Source organism: Ranitomeya variabilis, chromosome 1 (assembly GCF_051348905.1).
Source record: "Ranitomeya variabilis isolate aRanVar5 chromosome 1, aRanVar5.hap1, whole genome shotgun sequence".
Classification (NCBI taxonomy): domain Eukaryota; kingdom Metazoa; phylum Chordata; class Amphibia; order Anura; family Dendrobatidae; genus Ranitomeya; species Ranitomeya variabilis.
In genome coordinates, this window is record NC_135232.1 from 1,069,437,007 (window position 1) to 1,069,460,910 (window position 23,904).

Below are 23,904 nucleotides of genomic sequence, written 5' to 3' on the forward strand. Positions count from 1 at the left end.
AGAATGTAAGCATTTTATTAGTTTTCTTTTATTTACTCTTTTATTATTATTTGTGTGACTTTAACTGAGATTTTACAATATTTACTTAAATTGTTATTGTAATAATAGTTATTATTAATATTTTCTATTACATAGTATTTCTGCAATTGTTTAACTAGGTGTGGAACAACTACAAAGGAAATTAGCAATTACCATATTTTTTGGACTATAAGATGCACTTTCTTCACAAAAAATTTGTGAGGAAAATTGGGGGTGCGTCTTTTACTGCGAATGCAGGCTTACCAGGGGGTTGCGGCAGAGGTGTGACGATGCTGTGGAGGTGGGCGGTGCGGAGTGCACCTGACCAGGGTCCCTTCTTCAGGATACAGGTGTCAAAAATGTGATGACGCTGTGGCCCGGTGTCCACGGTGACCAGTAGCTGAGTGCATCACTGGTTTTCCTGCAGCCATCTTCCTGAAGCCATGGGCCACCGGAGGCTTCAGGAAAATGTCCGCCAAGATCTCAATCTGCTCAAGTGTGGCCTCCAGCGGCCATTTTACTGTAGCCTCGGGCGGCCCACGGCTTTAGGTAAATGGCCGCAGTGAAGCCGGTGATGCACTTGGCTCTACTCACCTTGAACTCCGGGCCGTGGTGTCACCCCATTTCTTCCGCTGGCATCCTGAAGAAGGGACCCTGCTCCATGCTCTGCCTCACCGCCAACACCGGACCCACAGCATCGCACCCCGGGATTGCAGCATTGCCCCACTTCTGCCACTTACGGCTTCCTGAGGCAGGGACCATGCCTTCTGTGACTCCGCTGTACCACCACCAGCCCTCAGGTAAGATGCCTTAAATTCAGACAATAAGACAGACCCCCATCTTATAAAAACCCTTTTTTCTGCTATTTTCCACCCCCAAATTTTCAATGCTTCTTATGGTCCAATGCGTCTTATAGTCTGAAAAACACGGTAAATGTGTTGTCCACTACTGGATAACACCATATAAATAGCTCTGCAGCAAAAAACACAATAAAAAATAATTAAAACTTACCTCTCTGACCTATGCTGTTCCTGGCATGTCGGTGATGTGACCAATGATGGTCACATAACGTTGTTTAGTCAAGTGACTACTGCAACCAATTAGTGGCCATTGGTTAGCTACAACCTTTCAGAGCTCTGACAGAATACAGATTGTTATGTTCCGTTGATGCATATAATCAACCGTATGAATGTAACTGCAGCTGAAATGGACTATATGTCAGTCCTGTAATGTTCAAATGCCCTACCGTGGTTTATAGAGGTATAATAAACCAGGCACAGACTTTTCTTAAAGAAAATACGGTCTTGCTGTGTGTTATATCGCTGCCAAGGGAGTATTCCCCAACCCGTTAGCGATCGCTGCATCACATATGGTGCTAGACTGCGGGCAATGATACAGGAAGCACGTGTGAGGTGATTGCTGTAACTCAGTGGGGTTACAAAGTTTGCTTTGGATCAGCAGGTCCACGAATCTTACAAGCGTCTGGATGTAACGCGGCGGGGTTACGAAAAGTTGCTGTGGTTTGGCGGATCCAAGAAGTCAGCAGTGCGGAGCTGTGCAGAGTCTTGTTGAGAGTAGCTGCAAGTGCAGCAAGAGGTTCTGCAGCAGTGGCTTGTGGTCAGCACCCAGAGGTGCCAGCAGTTTGTGACTGCAGCAGGAGCTGTGGTAGCGCCAGCAGGAGCTGGTGAGGTGTCATAAGGACATTGGTAGTCTAGATCGTGCAAACTCTTAAAGGTCCATTGCTGGCCCAAAGAGATTTTCTATGTACTGTGCGAACTGGGGACTGAGAGTACTGTGAGTCTGAATAACCACACACACCTCCCACCTATGGGAGTGGTTACAGGTACATAATGTGACCATGGTGTGGTCACATTTTTAGAGCGTGTATGGTCCCTGTGTAAGGCCCTGGAAGGCCTATGTGTTGGAGGTGCCAACTTCCTGAAGAGCACATCGTGAGGTTTTGGACCAGGTGGCCTGTGAGTTGGACGGTTCCAAGTGGGGACGGACGCCCTGAACAGCACACAGAGAGGCCGTGTTTGCAGAGTCAGTGATGGCACTGAGTTTGGGGGAACTATCGTTCGTCTAAGGATCTGGACTGTCGGGAGTGCACTGGCCACAGGACGGTGATCCCAGTTCAGCAGCTTCCCCAGGAGAGAGGACTGACAGGATGTCAGTGTGTGGAGCAGGAGCTCCAGGAAGGTAACTCCAGCAAGGGGGTTATAATGGCAGAGAATTATCTGCTATTGGAACTGACTGATCTGATGTGTGCCTGACAGGCAAGTCAGTGATTGTTATGTTCCGTTGATGGATATTATGAGCTGTATGAATGTAACCGCAGCTGAAATGAACTATATGCCGGTGCTGTGATGTTCAAATGCCCTACCATGGTTTATGGAGGTATAATAAACCAGGCACAGACTATTGTTAAAGAAAATACGGTCTTGCTGTGTGTTAAATCGCTGGCAAGCAAGTATTCCCCAACCTGTTAGTGGTCGCTGCATCACACCCCGTATTGTCTTTTCACGCTTTCCTACATACAATGCTTTCATACTTTTCTCCCAATACTGTCCTCTTACACATTATTCCCTCATACTGTTCCTTCACACTTCCCCTATATTGTCCCCTCACACTTTTGTCCATTCGATACTGTCACCTCACACTCTATCCATACTGGCTTAGTACAATATCTCCACCATACTGTCCTCTCACACGTTCCCCCCCATACTGCCTCCACATACTTTTCCCCCTCTTAGTACCCCCTCAAACTTTATCACCGCATAATGTTCCCACACGCTTTCCCATACTTTCCCCTCTTTCTAATAACATTCCAGTTTCTTGGGCTCCATTGAATCGCTTATAATACCGCCATCGACCTCTGCGGTGCAGGAGTGATGTCAGCTGCTTGGTCAGGATATTAAAGGCTAAGGATTTTTTGCTAGTGGTGAAAGAAATTAAAACTATAAATGCCTCTTTACAAACAACATTTTAACACTCATATAATTTGATATGAGTGTTAGGGGTCGAGTTCCCGTCTCTGCACAGGGGGAATCTAGGGCCATCTCCGCTGCGGTCTCCCATTCTTCTCCTGCCGCAGTGGAGTCTGCTCAGCGGAGATGTCGGTCCCAGCGTCTCGCTCAGTCTGACTCTGTACAGAGAGTTACTGCTTTTCCTGCTTCTGCCATTGAAGTCAGTGCTGGGCAGCGGCGAGCAGACACTTCTGGGACTAAGTCCTGTTTTTCTCGTTCTGAGCATGCCCAAAGTAAGATCTCTCAGTGGAGATCGAGGGTCACATGATCAGACACTGCAGCTAAGGTCCTGTAGGTGCTCACGCTGTGTGGCAGCCTCTCATTGGTCCTTCCAGGAAGGTCCTGTACGTGCTGCAGCTATTTAAGGCTCGCATGGCCACACGGCCATGTGCTAGTATTGCTCTTTATTTATGTACTTTGTGCCTGTGTGGTCTTGTATGATTGTGTTCAGGGACCGGCTGAAATAAGCCCCTAGAATGCTGGCACCTCCGGCGAGGAGTTTCATGTGCATGCATGACCACTGACTGCTCTCGTTTAGGCAGTTAGCCTGTGCCTCTGTGGAGTCTAACAGGGTGCAGTGCTTTGAGTTCACGGCTGCTCTGTGAAGTAACAGAGTTAGCTAACACCGTCATATAGTTCCGCTATTTGCTAGCAGCAGGTTCTCCTGCACGGTGGAGCCCGGGCTGCAAATGCATCTATCATAATAAAATCTATATATTCATTTGGTGCGTTCCGCTAGCCCTAACATAATACTAGCGCCAGGGTCCGGCTAGTAAATGGCGGACATACAGCAATCTTTGTGGTATATCCAGCAGCTGGAGGGTAGGTTGGCAGCTCTCGAGAGCTCAACCTCAGCTGTGGATATTTCTGCAGTTGCTGTACAGGCTGCTTTTTGATAGGCTACGGGGAGAAAGGGTATTTACAAAATTAGATCTGCGGGGTGCTTACAACCTGATTCGCATCCGTGAGGGGGACGAATGGAAGACAGCTTTTAACACCAGGGATGGGCACTATGAGTATCTGGTGATGCCCTTCGGACTCTGTAATGCCCCAGCCATTTTCCAAGACTTTTTGAATGACATCTTACGGGATATGCTCACCACCTCGGTCGTAGTCTATCTGGATGATATTCTCATCTACTCCCCAGATATTGACTCCCATCGGAGAGATGTTCGCAAAGTCTTTGACCTCTTACGGGCAAACTCCCTCTACGCCAAGTTGGAGAAGTGTGTGTTTAAGCAGGAGTCCTTGCCATTTCTTGGTTATATCATCTCTGCCCAGGGTTTGGCTATGGATCCTGCCAAGCTACAGGCTGTGATGGATTGGCAGGAACCCCATTCTCTTAAAGCGGTGCAGCGCTTTATGGGGTTCATTAACTACTATCGACAGTTCATTCCACACTTCTCAACTTTGGTAGCTCCCTTGGTTGCCCTTACCAAGAAGGGAGCAAATCCCAAATTGTGGTCTGAGGAGGTCTTCAAGGTCTTTAATTCCATAAAGTCACACTTTGCTAGCGCTCCCGTCCTACATCGCCCCGATGTAGACAAACCATTTATCATGGATGTGGATGCCTCACCTGTTGGTGCTGGAGCAGTCCTCTTCCAAAAAGATGCTCAAGGTCGGAAGCATCCTTGCTTCTTCTTTTCTAAGACCTTCTCACCAGCAGAGAGGAATTATTCCATCGGGGACAGGGAGTTGCTGGCCATGAAGTTGGCTTTCTCGGAGTGGAGACATCTCTTGGAGGGAGCTCGTTTTCCTTTCCAATTCTTCACAGACCATAAAAATTTGGTGTACCTGCAGACAGCCCAGCAGTTAAATTCTCGCCAGGCTAGATGGTCCTTGTTCTTCTCCTGGTTCCATTTCACCCTCCATTTTCTTTCGGGGGAGAAGAACATTCCTGCCGACGCTCTCTCTCGCTCCGTTGTGTCATCTGTAGTGTTGAGCGATACCGTCCGATACTTGAAAGTATCGGTATCGGAAAGTATCAGCCGATACCGGCAAAGTATCGGATCTAATCCGATACCAATACCCGATACCAATACAAGTCAATGGGACTCAAGTATCGGACGGTATCCCTGATGGTTCCCAGGGTCTGAAGGAGAGGAAACTCTCCTTCAGGCCCTGGGATCCATATTAATGTGTAAAATAAAGAATTAAAATAAAAAATGTTGCTATACTCACCTCTCCGACGCAGCCTGCACCTTATCGAGGGAACCGGTAGCCTTCTTTGCTTAAAATGTGCGCGTTTACTGCCTTCCGTGACGTCACGGCTTCTGATTGGTCACGTGCCGCACATGTGACCGCGACGCGACCAATCACAACAAGCCGTGACGTAATTTTCAGGTCCTGAATGCCTAATTCCCTGAAAATTACGTCATGGCTTCTGATTGGTCGCGTGCCGCCCATGTGACCGCGACGCGACCAATCACAACAAGCCGTGACGTAATTTTCAGGTCCTGAATGCCTAATTCTAGAATTAGGCATTCAGGACCTGAAAATTACATCACGGCTTGTTGTGATTGGTCGCGTCGCGGTCACATGGGCGGCACGCGACCAATCAGAAGCCGTGACGTAATCTTCAGGTCCTGAATGCCTAGAATTAGGCATTCAGGACCTGAAAATTATGTCACGGCTTGTTGTGATTGGTCGCGTCGCGGTCACATGGGCGGCACGCGATCAATCAGAAGCCGTGACGTAATCTTCAGGTCCTGAATGCCTAGAATTAGGTATTCAGGACCTGAAAATTACATCACGGCTTGTTGTGATTGGTCGCGTCGCGGTCACATGGGCGGCACACGACCAATCAGAAGCCGTGACGTAATTTTCAGGTCCTGAATGCCTAGAATTAGGCATTCAGGACCTGAAAATTACATCACGGCTTGTTGTGATTGGTCGCGTCGCGGTCACATGGGCGGCACGCGACCAATCAGAAGCCATGACGTCACGGAAGGCAGTAAACGCGCGCATTTTAACCCCTTCATGACCTTGCCGTTTTTTGCAATTCTGACCAGTGTCCCTTTATGAGGTAATAACTCAGGAACGCTTCAACGGATCCTAGCGATTCTGAGATTGTTTTTTCGTGACATATTGGGCTTCATGTTAGTGGTAAATTTAGGTCGATAATTTCTGAGTTTATTTGTGAAAAAAACGGAAATTTGGCAAAAATTTTGAAAATTTTGCAATTTTCACATTTTGAATTTTTATTCTGTTAAACCAGAGAGTTATGTGACACAAAATAGTTAATAAATAACATTTCCCACATGTCTACTTTACATCAGCACAATTTTGGAAACAAATTTTTTTTTTGCTAGGAAGTTATAAGGGTTAAAATTTGACCAGTGATTTCTCATTTTTACAACAAAATTTACAAAACCATTTTTTTAGGGATCACCTCACATTTGAAGTCAGTTTGAGGGTTCTATATGGCTGAAAATACCCAAAAGTGACACCATTCTAAAAACTGCACCCCTCAAGGTGCTCAAAACCACATTCAAGAAGTTTATTAACCCTTCAGGTGTTTCACAGCAGCAGAAGCAACATGGAAGTAAAAATGAACATTTAACTTTTTAGTCACAAAAATGATATTTTAGCAAAAAATTTTTTATTTTCCCAAGGGTAAAAGGAGAAACTGGACCACGGACGTTGTTGTCCAATTTGTCCTGAGTACGCTGATACCTCATATGTGGGGGTAAACCACTGTTTGGGCGCACGGCAGGGCTCGGAAGGGAAGGAGCGCCATTTGACTTTTTCAATGAAAAATTGGCTCCAATCTTTAGCGGACACCATGTCGCGTTTGGAGAGCCCCCGTGTGCCTAAACATTGGAGCTCCCCCACAAGTGACCCCATTTTGGAAACTAGACCCCCCAAGGAACTTATCTAGAAGCATAGTGAGCACTTTAAACCCCCAGGTGCTTCACAAATTGATCCGTAAAAATGAAAAAGTACTTTTTTTTCACGAAAAAATTATTTTAGCCTCAATTTTTTCATTTTCACATGGGCAACAGGATAAAATGGATCCTAAATTTTGTTGGGCAATTTCTCCTGAGTACACCAATACCTCACATGTGGGGGTAAACCACTGTTTGGGCACATGGTAAGGCTCGGAAGGGAAGGAGCGCCATTTGACTTTTTGAATGGAAAATTAGCTCCAATCGTTAGCGGACACCATGTTGCGTTTGGAGAGCCCCTGTGTGCCTAAACATTGGAGCTCCCCTACAAGTGACCCCATTTTGGAAACTAGACCCCCCAAGGAACTTATCTAGATGCATAGTAAACACTTATAACCCCCAGGTGCTTCACAGAAGTTTATAACGCAGAGCCGTGAAAATAAAAAAATAATTTTTCTTTCCTCAAAAATGATTTTTAGCCCAGAATTTTTTATTTTCCCAAGGGTAATAGGAGAAATTGGACCCCAAATGTTGTTGTCCAGTTTGTCCTGAGTACGATGATACCCCATATGTGGGGGTAAACCACTGTTTGGGCGCACGGCAGGGCTCGGAAGGGAAGGCACGCCATTTGGCTTTTTGAATGGAAAATTAGCTCCAATCGTTAGCGGACACCATGTCGCGTTTGGAGAGCCCCTGTGTGCCTAAACATTGGAGCTCCCGCACAAGTGGCCCCATTTTGGAAACTAGACCTCCCAAGGAACTAATCTAGATGTGTGGTGAGCACTTTGAACCCCCAAGTGCTTCACAGAAGTTTATAACGCAGAGCCATGAAAATAAAAAATAATTTTTCTTTTCTCAAAAATGATTTTTTAGCCCACAATTTTTTATTTTCCCAAGGGTAATAGGAGAAATTGGACCCCAAAAGTTGTTTTCCAGTTTCTCCTGAGTACGATGATACCCCATATGTGGGGGTAAACCACTGTTTTGGCACACGTCGGGGTTCGGAAGGGAAGTAGTGACGTTTTGAAATGCAGACTTTGATGGAATGCTCTGCGGGCGTCAGGTTGCGTTTGCAGAGCCCCTGATGTGCCTAAACAGTAGGAACTCCCCACAATTGACTCCATTTTGGAAACTAGACCCCCAAGGGAACTTATCTAGATGTGTAGTGAGCACTTTGAACCCCCAAGTGCTTCACAGAAGTTTATAACGCAGAGCCGTGAAAATAAAAAATGTGTTTCCTTTCCTCAAAAATATTTTTTTAGCCCAGAATTTTTTTATTTTTGCAAGAGTAACAGGAGAAATTGGACCCCAAAAGTTGTTGTCCAGTTTCTCTTGAGTACGCTGATACCCCATATGTGGGGGTAAACCACTGTTTTGGCACACGTCGGGGTTCGGAAGGGAAGTAGTAACGTTTTGAAATGCAGACTTTGATGGAATGCTCTGCGGGCATCAGGTTGCATTTGCAGAGCCCCTGATGTGCCTAAACAGTAGGAACTCCCCACAAGTGACTCCATTTTGGAAACTAGACCCCCCAAGGAACTTATCTAGATGTGTGGTGAGCACGTTCAACCCCCAAGTGCTTCACAGAAGTTTACAACGCAGAGCCGTGAAAATAAAAAATCATTTTTCTTTCCTCAAAAAAGATGTTTTAGCAAGCAATTTTTTATGTTCACAAGGGTAACAGGAGAATTTGGACCCCAATATTTGTTGCCCAGTTTGTTGTGAGTACGCTGATACCCCATATGTGGGGGTAAACCACTGTTTGGGCACACGTCAGGGCTCGGAAGGGAAGTAGTGACATTTGAAATGCAGACTTTGATGGAATGGTCTGCGGGCGTCACATTGCATTTGCAGAGCCCCTGATGTGCCTAAACAGTAGAAACACCCCACAAGTGACCCCATTTTGGAAACTAGACCCCCGAAGGAACTTATCTAGATGTGTGGTGAGCACTTTCAACCCCCAAGTGCTTCACAGAAGTTTATAACGCAGAGCCGTGAAAATAAAAAATAATTGTTCTTTCCTCAAAAATTATGTTTTAGCAAGTAATTTTTTATTTTTGCAAGGGTAACAGGAGAAATTGGACCCCAACAGTTGTTGCCCAGTTTGTCCTGAGTACGCTGGTACCCCAAATGTGGGGGTAAACCACTGTTTGGGCGCACGTCGGGGCTTGGAAGGGCGGGAGCACCATTTGACTTTTTGAACGCAAGATTGGCTGGAATCAATGGTGGCGCCATGTTGCGTTTGGAGACCCCTGATGTGCCTAAAACAGTGGAAACCCCTCAATTCTAACTTCAACACTTACCCCAACACACCCCTAATCCTAATCCCAACTGTAGCCATAACTCTAATCACAACCCTAACCCCAACACACCCCTAACCACAACCCTAACCGCAACACAACCGTAACCCTAATTCCAACCCTAATCCTAACCCTAATCCCAACCGTAACCCTAATCCCAACCCTAACCACAACTGTAACCCCAACACACCCCTAACCCTATCCGTAACCCTAACCACAAGCCTATTCTTAACCCTATTTCCAACCCTAGCCCTAATTCCAACCCTAACCCTAAGGGTATGTGCCCACGTTGCAGATTCGTGTGAGATTTTTCCGCACGATTTTTGAAAAATCTGCAGGTAAAAGGCACTGCGTTTTGCCTGCGGATTTACAGCAGATTTCCAGTGTTTTTTTGTGCGGATTTCACCTGCGGATTCCTATTGAGGAACAGGTGTAAACCGCTGCGGAATCCGCACAAAGAATTGACATGCTGCGGAAAATACAATGCAGCGTTTCTGCACGGAATTTTCCGCACCATGGGCACAGCAGATTTGGTTTTCCTTAGGTGTACATGGTACTGTAAACCTGATGGAAAACTGCTTCGAATTCGCAGCGGCCAATCCGCTGCGGATCCGCGGCCAATCCGCTGCCAATCTGCTGCGGATCCGCGGCCAATCCGCTGCCAATCCGCTGCAGATCCGCGGCCAATCCGCTGCGGATCCGCTGCAGATCTGCGGCCAATCCGCTGCGGATCCGCTGCGGATCCGCGGCCAATCCGCTGCGGATCCGCTGCCGATCCGCTGCGGATCCGCGGCCCATCCGCTGCAGATCCGCGGCCAATCTGCTGCGGATCCGCTGCCGATCCGCAGCGGATCCGCGGCCGATCCGCTGCGGATCCGCGGCCAATCCGCTGCCGATCCGCTGCAGATCCGCGGCCAATCCGCTGCGGATCCACTGCGGATCCGCGGCCAATCCGCTGCGGATCCACTGCGGATCCGCGGCCGATCCGCTGCGGATCCGCGGCCGATCCGCTGCAGATCCGCGGCCGATCCGCTGCGGATCCGCGGCCGATCCGCTGCGGATCCGCTGCGATCCGCGGCCGATCCGCTGCGGATCCGCTGCGATCCGCGGCCGATCCGCTGCGGATCCGCGGCCGATCCGCGGCCGATCCGCTGCGGATCCGCGGCCGATCCGCTCTGTGTGCACATGCCATAACCCTACCCCTAACCCTAACCCTACCCGTAACCCTAACCCTACCCCTAACCCTACCCCTAGTTCTAACCCTAACCCTAGTGGTAAAAGAAAAAAAAATATTTTCTTTATTTTATTATTGTCCCTACCTATGGGGGTGATAAAGGGGGGGGTTTATTTATTATTTTTTTATTTTGATCGCTGTGGTAGAACCTACCACAGCGATCAAAATGTACCTGTAACGAATCTGCCAGCCTGCAGATTCGGCGGGCGTACTGAGCATGCGCCCGCCATTTTCCAAGATGGCGGCGCCCAGCGAGGAGACGGCCGGACACCGGGAGGATCGGTAAGTATGAGGGGGTGGTGGGGGGGTGGATCGGAGCACAGGGGGGGGGGATCGGAGGACGGGGGGAGCGGACAGGAGCATGGGGGAGCGGACAGGAGCATGGGGGAGCGGACATGGGGACGGAGAGGACCGGGCCACATAACGGACGACTGGGGAGGAGATCGGGGGCGGTGGGGGGGGCCAGTACATGATTTCCAGCCATGGCAGATGCTATTGCAGCATCGGCCATGGCTGGATTGCAATATTTCACCATTTTCATAGGTGAAATATTGCAAATTGCTCTGATTGGCTGTTGCACTTTCAACAGCCAATCAGAGCGATCGTAGCCACGTGGGGGCAAAGCCACCCCCCCCTAGGCTGAAGTACAACTCCCCCTCTCCCTGCAGATCGGGTAAAATAGGAATTAACCCTTTCACCCGATCTGCAGGGATGCGATCATTCCATGACGCCGCATAGGCGTCATGGGTCGGGAAGGGGTTAAGCAAAGAAGGCTGCCGGTTCCCTCGGTAAGGTGCAGGCTGCGTCGGAGAGGTGAGTATAGCAATATTTTTTATTTTAATTCTTTATTTTACACATTGATATTAATCCCGATACCGATTCCCGATATCACAAAAGTATCGGATCTCGGTATCGGAATTCCGATACCCGCAAGTATCGGCCGATACCCGATACTTGCGGTATCGGAATGCTCAACACTAGTCATCTGTGGAGGTGGAAGAGGAGCCTCAGCTTATTGTCCCCACTGAGAGTCTGAGAACCGTAGCTCCGGTTTCGCTAGAGTCTGCGCCTCCGGGCAAGACTTTTGTACCCATTAGTTTGCGACCGGAGGTTCTCTCATGGGCTCATTCGTCCAAGGTGGGTGGACATTTTGGGACAAAAAGGACATCTGAGCTGTTGGCAAGGACGTACTGGTGGCCACATATGGTCCGTGATGTCAGGGATTATATTCAGGCGTGTGTCTCCTGTGCCAAATATAAGTCTCCTCGACAACGGCCAGCTGGGTTACTCTATCCATTGCCGGTGGCAGACAGGCCCTGGGAGATGGTCGGGATGGACTTTGTGGTGGGTTTGCCCAAGTCTCGGGGCTGTACCATCATTTGGGTTATCACCGATCATTTTTCCAAAATGGTGCATTTGGTGCCGCTTCCACGGTTACCTTCGGCACGGGCCTTGGCAGCGTTGTTCATAAAGCACATCTTCCACCTACATGGTATGCCAGACAAAATTGTCAGTGACCGGGGTCCCCAGTTTGCATCTCAGTTCTGGAGAGAGCTTTGCCGTCTTCTCAGCATTGAGTTAAATCTCTCTTCCGCATATCATCCCGAGACAAATGGATTGGTAGAGAGGGCCAATCAGACCTTGGTCACATATCTGCAACATTTTGTCTCAGCCAGGCAGGATGACTGGGCATCCTTGCTACCATGGGCAGAGTATGCGCTGAACAATGTGGTAGCCGACTCCACTGGACAAACTCCATTCCTCCTCAACTATGGTCAGCATCCGCGGGTACCTGTGCCTATGCCCGTGTCTTCTGCCGACTCCAGGGTGGCAGACTGGGCTGTGGAAGCACGGGATATTTGGGACAGCACTCAGGATGCCATTCAGGCCTCCAAGGAGAGAATGAGGTCCTCCACCGATGCACATTGGCTCCCCGCTCCGACCTTTGCTCCTGGCGACTTAGTGTGGCTCTCCGCCCATAACATCAGGCTGCGTGTTGAGTCCACTAAGTTTGCACCTCACTACTTGGGTCCTTTCAAGGTCCTCGAACAGGTAAACCCTGTGGTCTATCGTTTAGCCCTTCTGCCACACCTGGGTATCACCGACACCTTTCATGTGTCCCTCTTGAAACCTGTATACATGTCCCGGTTTTCCGAGTCATCTGCTGGGACATCGGGTTCGTCTACGGACGATTATGAGGTGAACGCTATTTTGGGGTGCAAGGTGGTTCGTGGCAAAAAAATTTATTTGGTGGACTGGAAGGGTTACGGTCCTGATGATAGGTCCTGGGAGCCTGCTGAGCGCATTCGGGCTCCGCAGCTCATTGCTGCCTTCGAGCGTAGCAAGGTCCAAGGAGGGGGGCCCTAGGGGGGGGTAATGTTAGGGGTCGAGTTCTCGTCTCTGCACAGGGGGAATCTCGGGCCATCTCCGCTGCGGTCTCCCATTCTTCTCCTGCCGCAGTGGAGTCTGCTCAGTGGAGACGTCGGTCCCAGCGTCTCGCTCAGTCTGACTCTGTGCAGAGAGTTACTGCTGCTTTTCCTGCTTCTGCCATTGAAGTCAGTGCTGGGCAGCGGCAAGCAGACGCTTCTGGGACTAAGTCCTGTTTTTCTCGTTCTGAGCATGCCCAGAGTAAGATCTCTCAGTGGAGATCGAGGGTCACATGATCAGACACTGCAGCTAAGGTCCTGTAGGTGCTCACGCTCTGTGGCAGCCTCTCATTGGTCCTTCCAGGAAGGTCCTGTACGTGCTGCAGCTATTTAAGGCTCGCATGGCCGCACGGCCATGCGCTAGTATTGCTCTTTATTTATGTACTTTGCACCAGTGTGGTCTTGTATGAGTGTGTTCAGGGACCGGCTTAAATAAGCCCCTAGAATGCTGGCACCTCCGGCGAGGAGTTTGTATGCTTGGGTATTCAGGGACCTGGCCGAAATAAGCCCTTAGAATGCTGGCACCTCCGGCGAGGAGTTTCGTGTGCATGCATGACCACTGACTGCTTTCGTTTAGGCAGTTAGCCTGTGCCTCTGTGGAGTCTAACAGGGCGCAGTGCTTTGAGTTCACGGCTGCTCTGTGAAGTAACAGAGTTAGCTAACACCGTCATATAGTTCCGCTATTTGCTAGCAGCAGGTTCTCCTGCACGGTGGACCCCGGGCTGCGAATGCATCTATCATAATAAAATCTATATAATCATTTGGTGTGTTCCGCTAGCCCTAACAATGAGTGATTGACAAAATGAATTGCACTTGTAGAATGGAGGATTTAGAAATGAACACGTTACAAGATGTTCTAGTTGAAGAATACCATTTTATTTTTTGACCTTACTATATTCTTCAGACTCATAGCTTCTGATTTAAAAGAAACTATAAAATGTGTCTTAATTGCTTGTAGGCATTGTGTACTGCAGTGACTAAACCGGATGTGTTTGAAACCATAACGTTAGTGTTTAGCGGCGCTGATGTCATGTGCTCTACTGGAGATCCTCTTAACAGCACACCATATCTTCTGGCAAAAATGTCAGGACAACGCTTGCAGATGGAATTTCTACATCATAACAAGTTTTCAGGTAAAAGTTTTACAGGACAGTCAAGTACAGCAGCACAATTTACTCTTGGTCATTATTTCATCAATCACTATTAATGGAGCTGCTGAGTTGTTGACAGATTTTTTCTAGGGACAGCATGAATAAATCAACCATATTTACTTCTCACTTTATATTTTTGTTTCAACATGTGGCAGATTTACTAAGCAAAATGTGACAAAAAAAGGATATAGTTTGCACCAATGTTATTATTCCTTTCATATATTGAACACAAAACTGCCAACAGCTAAGTTGTACGTTACAGAAGATGTGCACAATATTTTGACACACCATGAATAGAGAAAAAAGTGCATCTTATACACTGTTATACTGTAAAATTTTGAGTTAGACCAAATTTAACGTTCCATGTGTACCATCTCGATCAATGTTTGCCATTTTGCTCATTGATTCTAAATATAATTTTTTTATATTCTGAATATTGAAAAGTTTTGAAATAATAACAGCACAAAAATAAAATCCATTGACTAATATCTGCAGCAAAAAAAATCCTCATATTTTAGAACATATAAGCAATTTGTTTTTAAACATTCTAGATTACACATCATCAGAAGTTCTGTCAGTGAATGGAAGCAATCTAAATATGTCCTATTGTGGATTCTTGTATAAAGCATCTTCATCCTCTTCTAAACTATTGACAAACCGAAAATTAAAAGAAGGTAAGTAGTTAAGCTGATATCTAAAATAAAAGTTGGGATAGTTAATGTTTGAATATAAGAAGCTTTGTGTTTTAGTGGAGTTGTACCTTGTGGCTGCAACAAAATCTGAAGTATGAGCCTACACAAGAGCAGGCTGTGCGCGTCTAAAAACACAACTCATTGGACTGAGTGGAGCACATGACTGGGAGGATCAATGTACTGCATCGAGAGGCTGAGGAGCAATGTACTGCATATGGAGGCTGAGGAGCAATGTACTGCATATGGAGGCTCTGCATAGAGAGGATGAAGAGCAATGTACTGCATATGGAGACTGTGCATAGAGGCTGAAGAGCAATGTACTGCATATGGAAGCTGTGCATAGAGAGGCCGAGGAGCAATGTACTGCAGATGGAGGCTGTGCATAGAGAGGCTGAGGAGCAATGTACTGCAGATGGAGGCTGTGCATAGAGGTGGCTGAGGAGCAATGTACTGCAGAAGGAATGTATAGAAGGGCTGAGTGTTCATATACTGCATATGGGGGATGTATACATAGGGGCTGAAGAGCAATGTGCTGCAGGAGTATGCATTACATAGAGCGGCTGAGGACTCATGCAGTGCAGAAGGAGGTGGTATATAGAGGGGCTGCAGAGTGAAGTAATGCAGATGGAGGCTGTGTATAGAGGCACTGATGAGCGAAGTGATGCAGATGAAGGTTAGATATAGAGGGCTGAGGAGCGATGTACTACAGATTAACAACTATTTAATAAGTACAAGGTGTTTGTGATTATATTGCCATGGAGAGGGGGCAGCTGATTACTTTTGTAGGGGTTATGTTATAACCTGGGCAGATGGTATTCATTTTTATACTACAGCTGATCACAGCAAGGGACATTGATATAATTATGTGTGAGTAAAGGATTGGTTTGCTATTATGTTGGGGATTATTACTGCAAGGGGCTAAGTGATTGTTATTTGTTGGTGTTCCAAATCACTGCACCTTTCAAGTGTAGCACCAGAAATGAAATGCAAATTGCTTGGTTTTTGGTAATGATTGGATGGCTTTACAAACATGGTGAATCCATTAAAAATAAGCAAACGCTTTGTGATTAACTTGTAAAGATGCAGCACAAAGAGGCTGTGAATTTTATTAAATAAGTTGTTAATAGCCTTACCATGGAAACGAACTGAGTGCTTGTCGAGAGCCACGTCTATAGATGGGCCACGCCACTTTGGGCATGACTTCCAGGCTAAAAATGAGTGTTTAGCCAGTTGTATACTTGCAAAAAGTTGTGCATGTGTCATAAGTTGCAGATACACAAGAGACGATAGATATCACTCTCTCGACTTCCTCATTAATATGCATTCACATTTAATTGATATTATACATATTTTTGGAACTTCTGAAGCAGGACTTATTAGTCTAAAACTCAAAAATGATTTTGTTTTTGGAGTCTGGATTAGTAAACTGTTCACCTCTGCTGCAGTGGCTCCTTTCCCACCCATGTCTACTATCAGGAAACTGTCTTGGTTCCCAATACACAATAGACAAAAGGTCGATACATTTTATACATATATATGCCCAAGTTTGGAAAACATTAAGCTTTCACCAATATCATATTTCTTATATTTTATTGTAGACGTTGCATTAAATGTTTCTTCTAATGTTATTTAGAAATGAAAAAATTGTGGTGTACCATCGACAATGGCCTCCTGAGCTACTATGAAGATGAAAACCATTCTGACCCAGAGGGATTTGTTGATTTAAGTGAAGCTATATGTTTGGAAGTCCATTCAACGGAATTTACTCTAAATGCAAGGTAAGCACATAAATCATGTGTGGTGCTACATTATGGGAAATGATAAATATCTATGCCATATGGATAAATTAAATTGAAATTAATAAGAAAAAGGGAATAAACAGGACAATCTAAACTGTTGAGTCACAATACTGCTGCAATAATAGCAGGGAAGGGCAGTGTACATATCTAAGACTCGAACAAACGAAAAAAGATATGGGAGAAGAGCACTCACCATCCATTAAAACATCTGATCTTTATTATTACATCAAGTCAACAGCAGGACAAAAAGGGAGAACGTGTGTATCCACAGACGACGGCCATTTCGCGCTACCGCGCTTCCACGGGTCTCAGGTATCTGAGACTCGAGAGCTTACTGCAGCAGGACACAGGATGAAATATTGAAGTAAAGCAAACCAGATAAAAGACACTCGCATCAAGATAAAAAGGCAAATGGATTTGATAAGTGCAGATAAAACAAAAGTGTTATGTAAAAAAATACTTTTTAGGGAAAAAAGAACACTATGCGTTATGGCTGTATCTAGCCTATTCGTTTGTTCTAAAGGTGTAACCTGGATCATAACAAAATCACTATTACGTATGCTTAATAACTTGTCGAGGGAGGCTTTACTTTAGAAAACCATTTTTTGTATTACGTCTATGTCCGTTCATACGGGACCGCAGAATTTGCATAGTGCCACGAGTATAATGTAGACTGCAGATACAATTACATGCATAAATGATATAATCTGAATTACAAAAACAAACGGTAAAGCTGGAGAGACAAAGAGCACAAATAAGGTTTTATTCGATAGTCAAGTGGTATAAGATATTATTGGTACGCTCACCTGATAGGGTTCTGACAGTCACAACAACTATAGAAACAAATAACAATAAAGGTTGCAGCTGGACCACTAAGGAGATACGATGCAATGAATGAGGATTGCGGTAGTTCAAAGTCCGCGCTGCCCAAGGTTCCAAAAATGCGTTATTATTGAAGTTTGGTCCTGATTAAGAGATAACAATGAAACGCATTGACAATTAAACCATATTCATGCTTCATCTCCGTGTGTGATTGCATTTTTCAAATGTTGGGCAGTGTGGACTATAATCCGAATTACAAAACAGTCTTTATTTAATACCATAAGTCTCATCTGTGAAATTAGATTTTTGACACTGCATTTGAAAACACCTGGAGACTTCTTGTTTTTTCTTTTTTTAAATCCCTTTGTGATTATTATATTTTTTATTGTAATGCCCCTACGAAATGTGATATTCGGTTCAGCCAGGATTATCTCTTTTAATATTGGATCTTAAAAAAAAATTATACCAGTATTTTTGTACAACATTTCTAATAGTTTTTTTTTCTTATTGTAAGAAGTAATAAAATTAAGTTTCCATCGATTATTTATCTGATCTATATTAGACTTATTGGTCTCAGATTTTGGGGTTTTCTTAGATGGGTTTTTATTAGAAGAAATAGAATCATTTTTGAGTTAGACTTAGATTTTTTTTATATGCTGTTTCTAAAAATTTTATTGGATATGTTTTCTCAGGAAACTTTTTGAGTAGTACTTTTGAGTGACTCCTATAATCCTCTGTTGAGGTACAATTTCCCTTTATATGATGAAATTGGCTCAGAGGAATATTTACCGTATTTTCCATTTAAAGAAATGTGCACTATTAAAGTCAAGATATCCATTTGCATCAATATATGTTTTTATCATAATTGCCTTATTTTCATGCAATATCTATAAATCTAAAAAAAGTGTCCACAGAAAAATATTTGCTGTGCGATCTGCCCGCACCTATTAACTTGTTAAATGCGGCTGTCAAACGCAGACAGCGGCATTTATCTACCGCATCCGGCCGGGCGGCCGGAAATGATGGCATCTCCGACCCCCGTCACATGATCGGAGGTCGGCGATGCTTCAGAATAGTAACCATAGAGGTCCTTGAGACCTCTATGGTTACTAATCCCCAGCAGCTGTGAGCGCCACCCTGTGGTCGGCGCTCACAGCACACCTGATTTTCTGCTACATAGCAGCAAACAGCAGATCGCTGCTATGTAGCAGAGGCGATCGCGCTGTGCCTGCTTCTAGCCTCCCATGGAGGCTATTGAAGCATGGCAAAAGTTAAAAAAAAGTTAAAAAAATGTGAAAAAAATAAAGTTTAAATCACCCCGTTTTTGCCCCAATCAAAATAAATCAATAAAAAAAAATCAAACCTACACATATTTGGTATCGCCGCGTTCAGAATTGCCCGATCTATCAATAAAAATAAAGCATTAACCTGATCGCTAAACGGCGTAGCGAGAAAAAAATTTGAAACGCCAGAATTACGTTTTTTTGGTCTCCGCAACATTGCATTAAAATGCAATAACGGGCGATCAAAAGAACGTATCTGCACCAATGTGCGATCATTAGAAACGTCAGCTCGGCACGCAAAAAATAAGCCCTCAACCGACCCCAGATCATGAAAAACGGAGATGCTACGAGTATCGGAAAATTGCAATTTTTTTTTTTTTAGCAGAGTTTGGAATTTTTTTCACCACTTAGGTAAAAAATAACCTAGTCATGTTAAACCTAGACATGTTAGGTGTCTATGAAATCCTACTGACCTGGAGAATCATAATGGCAGGTCAGTTTTAGCAGTTAGTGAACCTAGCAAAAAAGCCAAACAAAAAACACGTGTGGGACTGCACTTTTTTTGCAATTTCACTGCACTTGGAATTTTTTTCCCGTTTTCTAGTACACGACATGCTAAAACCAATGATGTCGTTCAAAAGTACAACTCGTCCCGCAAAAAATAAGCCCTCACATGGCCAAATTGACGGAAAAATAAAAAAAAGTTATGGCTCTGGGAAGGAGGGGAGTGAAAAACGAACATGGAAAAACGGAAAATCCCAAGGTCATGAAGGGGTTAAATTACCATTAGATGACAGGTAGTAATCTACACATAAACACTGTAGCAAAACAGAGTGCACCAGACCATAGGGTGATACCTTTACAAAAAGATATATTAAACCCAGGTAGTCTACTTACCTGAGCAGGCTGTGTAGGCACAACGTCTGTGCATGCTCAATAACCATTGCTGTTGCTCTGTGGCTGAGGAATGAACTCCACCAGGAAGGAAAAGACAAGATGAAGATTGAATCAAGGATCATCATCTTGATTAGCACAGCTACTACTGTAAATTGTCTTTTCTTTCAGGTAATAATGTACGACTTCCAAACCCAATTCATGATTGATATTGGAATATATGGCCAATTACATCTAATATGATGATAGAAAATTCTCTTCCCATACAATTTTTCTAGTCTCCTTAATTAACTGAGTTGAATCTCTCAAATATGATGGTAGTTTGGCTACTAACTCCAGTAAGAAAAAAATCGATATAATGTGAAAGGGAACTAGTCAAAGATCCAATTCCCGATATATTGGGATGACCATGGGTTTTATTTTGGTTTTTATGGAATTTGGGAAGATGATAAAATAGTGCTTTATTTGGAGAAAAATCCTTTCAATATCTTTTTTATTTTTTATTGACTATTTGACATTTGTAAGCATCTTTAATCAATTTTTGATACTCAAGTTCATACTGAGTAGTGGGTTTGTTGTGACTTTCAATATAATATTTGGCATCAGACAGGATTTTATAAGCTTCTGCCATATAATCAACACGGTTTTGTATTACTAACCCTCCTCCCTTGTCTGCCTGTCAGATCACAATATTATTATTACTTTTATAAAGCTTCATTAAAGGATAAATTGGTAATCCCAATGTGTTTAGATATAATGGAATGATGTACAATAACAAATTGTATTGTGGTACCGTGTTAGCCAGAAAAATTGATGTGAATATTTTTCGGCCAATGATAACAGAAGTATTCTAGGAGTATAACGATATCACTCCTAGAATACTTCTGTCATCATTGGGCAGAAAAGTATTCACATCGATATAATGAAATGAAATTCCTCTGCTACAAGGGAATATAAAGTTTCAAGATAATTGTCCCTGTAATGTGTGAGATAAAAATTTGAAACTGGTCTGATATCTTGATGTATATAATTGTCAACAAGGGTGGTGACATCATCATTTTCTGGACCATTATTAATTAAAACAGCCTCTGTAAAGTCAGCTTTTGGACAGAATTATTAAGATCAAGAAAGAGATGGCAGTCATTTGTACATTGAAATGGACGGAAATTCAAACCTTTTCTTAAAAGACAAATTTCCGCCTAATTCAGTATATTTTTATAAAAATGAATATTTTTTTTACAATTTGTGAACTTTTCTTATCGAACCTGTACAAGTTTTTCTTGTGTCTACGTAAATGTGTCTGTATCAATGACTTATTAAAAGTGTGCAATTATGGACAATAGTTTTGAAACTGACAAAAATTTTGGTTTTCACAAGATTTGCTGCTTCAGAGTATTAGATCTTTTATTCAGATGTTTCTATGTTTACTGAAGTACAACTATAAACATTTCATAAGATTTTAAACTTTTATTGACTAATCCACAAAGTTTATGTAACAACTCAATATTTTCAGTGTTAATCCTTTTTTGTAAGGCTTCAGAAATTTACCTTGGCATGCTAGATATCAGCTTCTGGGCAAAATCACTACCGATGGCAATGCATTCTATCCTAATTAATGTTTCTTCTTTTATCCACCTGCCCTTTGATATTTGACCACAGGTTCTCAATGGGATTGAGATTTGTGAAAATTCCTAGCCATGTCAATGTTTTGATCATGAAGCACTAAGTTATCCCTTTTGCCTTGTTACATGGTGCTCCATCATACTAGAGAAATATTGTTCATCACCAAATTGCTCCTGGATCAATGGAAAAATTTGCTCTTGGAACATGTTTAGATACCAGTTTTCTTCAGGAAAACTGTGACGGAGCCAGCCTACCCCCCTGGATGAAAAATAAACCCAAAACAAATCATTGAACTTTTCGGTCAATGGCCAGGAAATTCCACAAAATTCAATCCCATTGAGAAACTATGCTTAATTCACAAAAAAGTGATTGAAGAAACAAAAACACAGAAATTGTGAGAAATTCCAAGCATTGACTACATAAAAAATAGTTGCCTTCTGTAAAGATTAGGTCCAGATGCTGATATGTAGCATACTAGGGCGAATTGTAGAATTCTTGTAAAATAACACTATGGAAAATGTTTGCATAAACTTGATGTATTTGTCGATAAAAGTTATAAAACTTATGATTATACTTCATTAACCATATAAATATGTGACTGAATTATCTAAAACCACCGTAGAGGCAAAGTTTGTGAAAACCGTCACAACTTTTGATCTTCACTTTATACCTTTTGATATTCTTGTTTGCTCCAGAAAGGCAGTTGCATTTTCAGAAAATTTTCAGATACGCCTTCTCTGAAGGGAAAGCAAATAATTTTGTTATTTTTAACCAAGTATTCCTGGTTTTTCATAACCTGAGCTCCACAGCACCACAAAGTGCCTATGTGGCTGTTGCATTCCGGTCTGGAGACCCACAGTTGATGTTTAATAATTGTCGTCCATTCTCAAACTGTGAATTTTGTATTAAATTGGAGTGCATAAACAAAAAAGTGAAAGCACTAAACAACTCACAATGTTGTTCAATATTCTGATTTCCAATCGTTGTCCAGACTATAACAAGTCCAATCTTCTGATTTAAGCTCTAGAGAACAGTGGTTTATGAGATGTCTATTGATATAACGTAAAAATCTATGGTGAAGAAGCTTCATAAATGTTACTTATCATTTATTACTAACACTCTGGCTGCTAATATTTCCTTTTATGACTGGTAATTAAAATGGCACTGTGGAATAATGACTGCAGGGATAATCTTCAAGCTGCAGTTTGAGTCAAGGGAAATGACTGAAAGTGCCATTCTGCAAAAAGGCAGAACTTTTGAAACCTTCTCAATCACAATATAAATGACAAATAATGTGAAAAACAAAATTGATTAAATAAAACTTTTGGGCCTGATTCATAAATGCAATTTGAAAAACTTAAATATGTAAAGCTTTGAATCATTTCAAAATGTTTGCATAACTCATGGTACAAAATCATAGCCATAGCCTTTATTTATATTGCTGGAAAAATATTTTTAATAGAGCTAAATGTATACACCGTCCTCAACAATGAAACTGCGTCACTAAGAAGAAAAAGTCTTGGGAATATAAAAATCAGAGGATCTGCTGACATTTTAATAATATGAAAATGATGTAAAACTAGAAACAAAAATGTTAAACATTTTGTGTTTTCACTATCTAGTATAAATGGCAAGAGATTGCTACAATTAAACATCTTAGCATGTTATGAAGCTATTAATGGTTTACTGAGGAAAGTTCTGCCATGATGAATGCACTAGATACCACAAACTACCAAAATCCACCCTTTGCAATTATTGACCAATGGCATCACAGATGTGCTCAATGGAATTCAAGTCCAGAGACAATGCCTAGGGTAGCATGTTTAGGCTATGCAGGCTGCTCGTAGTAATATGAAGAACACAAGAACCTGTCACATTGCCAACATTGTCTCCAAAGAATCTCCAGCTATCATGGCATCCAAGAAAAAAGTGGGACTAATCATTAAGAACATAGACCTCCATTCCAGCCTCCATTGCCAGCTTGTTTTGCACCATGACAACCAATGAGATTGGTGAGTTGAGTTTAATAGAGTACCTGTAGCTGGACGTCTGCTTTGTAGCTTAATACCATGCAACCCCCTTCAAAAAATTTTTGTAGATATTGTTTTATGCATTAGGATTGGCCTGAGGCACCTAACTTAACTTGCAGTATAATAGTGGTGCTACCATTTTTCAAAGTGCGTCATGAGCTGCTTTTCAATACAACAACACAATATGCATGTTGCTGAAGCTACTGTGAGCAACGTACATGCCGCAAACATGATACCATGCCCTGCAATGTTTGCCGGACTTGTCTCCCATTGAACACAAATAGGACATCATTAGTCGGCAATTGCAAAGGAAGCTGCCTGCTGCGGATCTTGGTGATATGCTTCTCACAAAATTATAATATCATCAAAAACCTAATTTATTGCAGTTCTTCAATACAAAAAGTGAAACTCATATATTATATAGTCATTACAGAGTCATCTATTTCAAGTGTTTATTTTTGTTTATGTGGATGATTATGGCTTACAACCAATGAAAACCCAAAAGTTATTATCTCAGTAAATTTGCACACTGTATAACACCAGCTTGAAAAATTATTTTAAAATCTGAAATGTTGGCCTACTGAAATTTATATTTCGTAAATGCACTCAATACTTGGTCGGGGCTCCTTTTGCATCAATTACTGCATCAATGCAGCGTGGCATGGAGGCAATCAGCCTGTGGCAGTGCTAAAGTGTTATGGAAGCCCAGGTTGCTTTTA

At 43.4% G+C, this 23,904-nt stretch overlaps 1 protein-coding gene across 3 annotated transcripts in view; it reads left to right on the top strand.

The window, feature by feature from the left end:
- The window catches only part of ARAP2 (ArfGAP with RhoGAP domain, ankyrin repeat and PH domain 2), a 441,859-nt gene that overhangs the window by 190,904 nt on the left and 227,051 nt on the right, over positions 1 to 23,904 (top strand). For all 3 annotated transcript variants that reach the window (XM_077279928.1, XM_077279930.1, XM_077279929.1), the window contains 3 exons: positions 13,850 to 14,024; positions 14,594 to 14,716; positions 16,368 to 16,512. In XM_077279928.1, the coding sequence (XP_077136043.1) occupies positions 13,850 to 14,024; positions 14,594 to 14,716; positions 16,368 to 16,512 (443 nt within the window). The remainder of the gene's footprint in view (positions 1 to 13,849; positions 14,025 to 14,593; positions 14,717 to 16,367; positions 16,513 to 23,904) is intronic.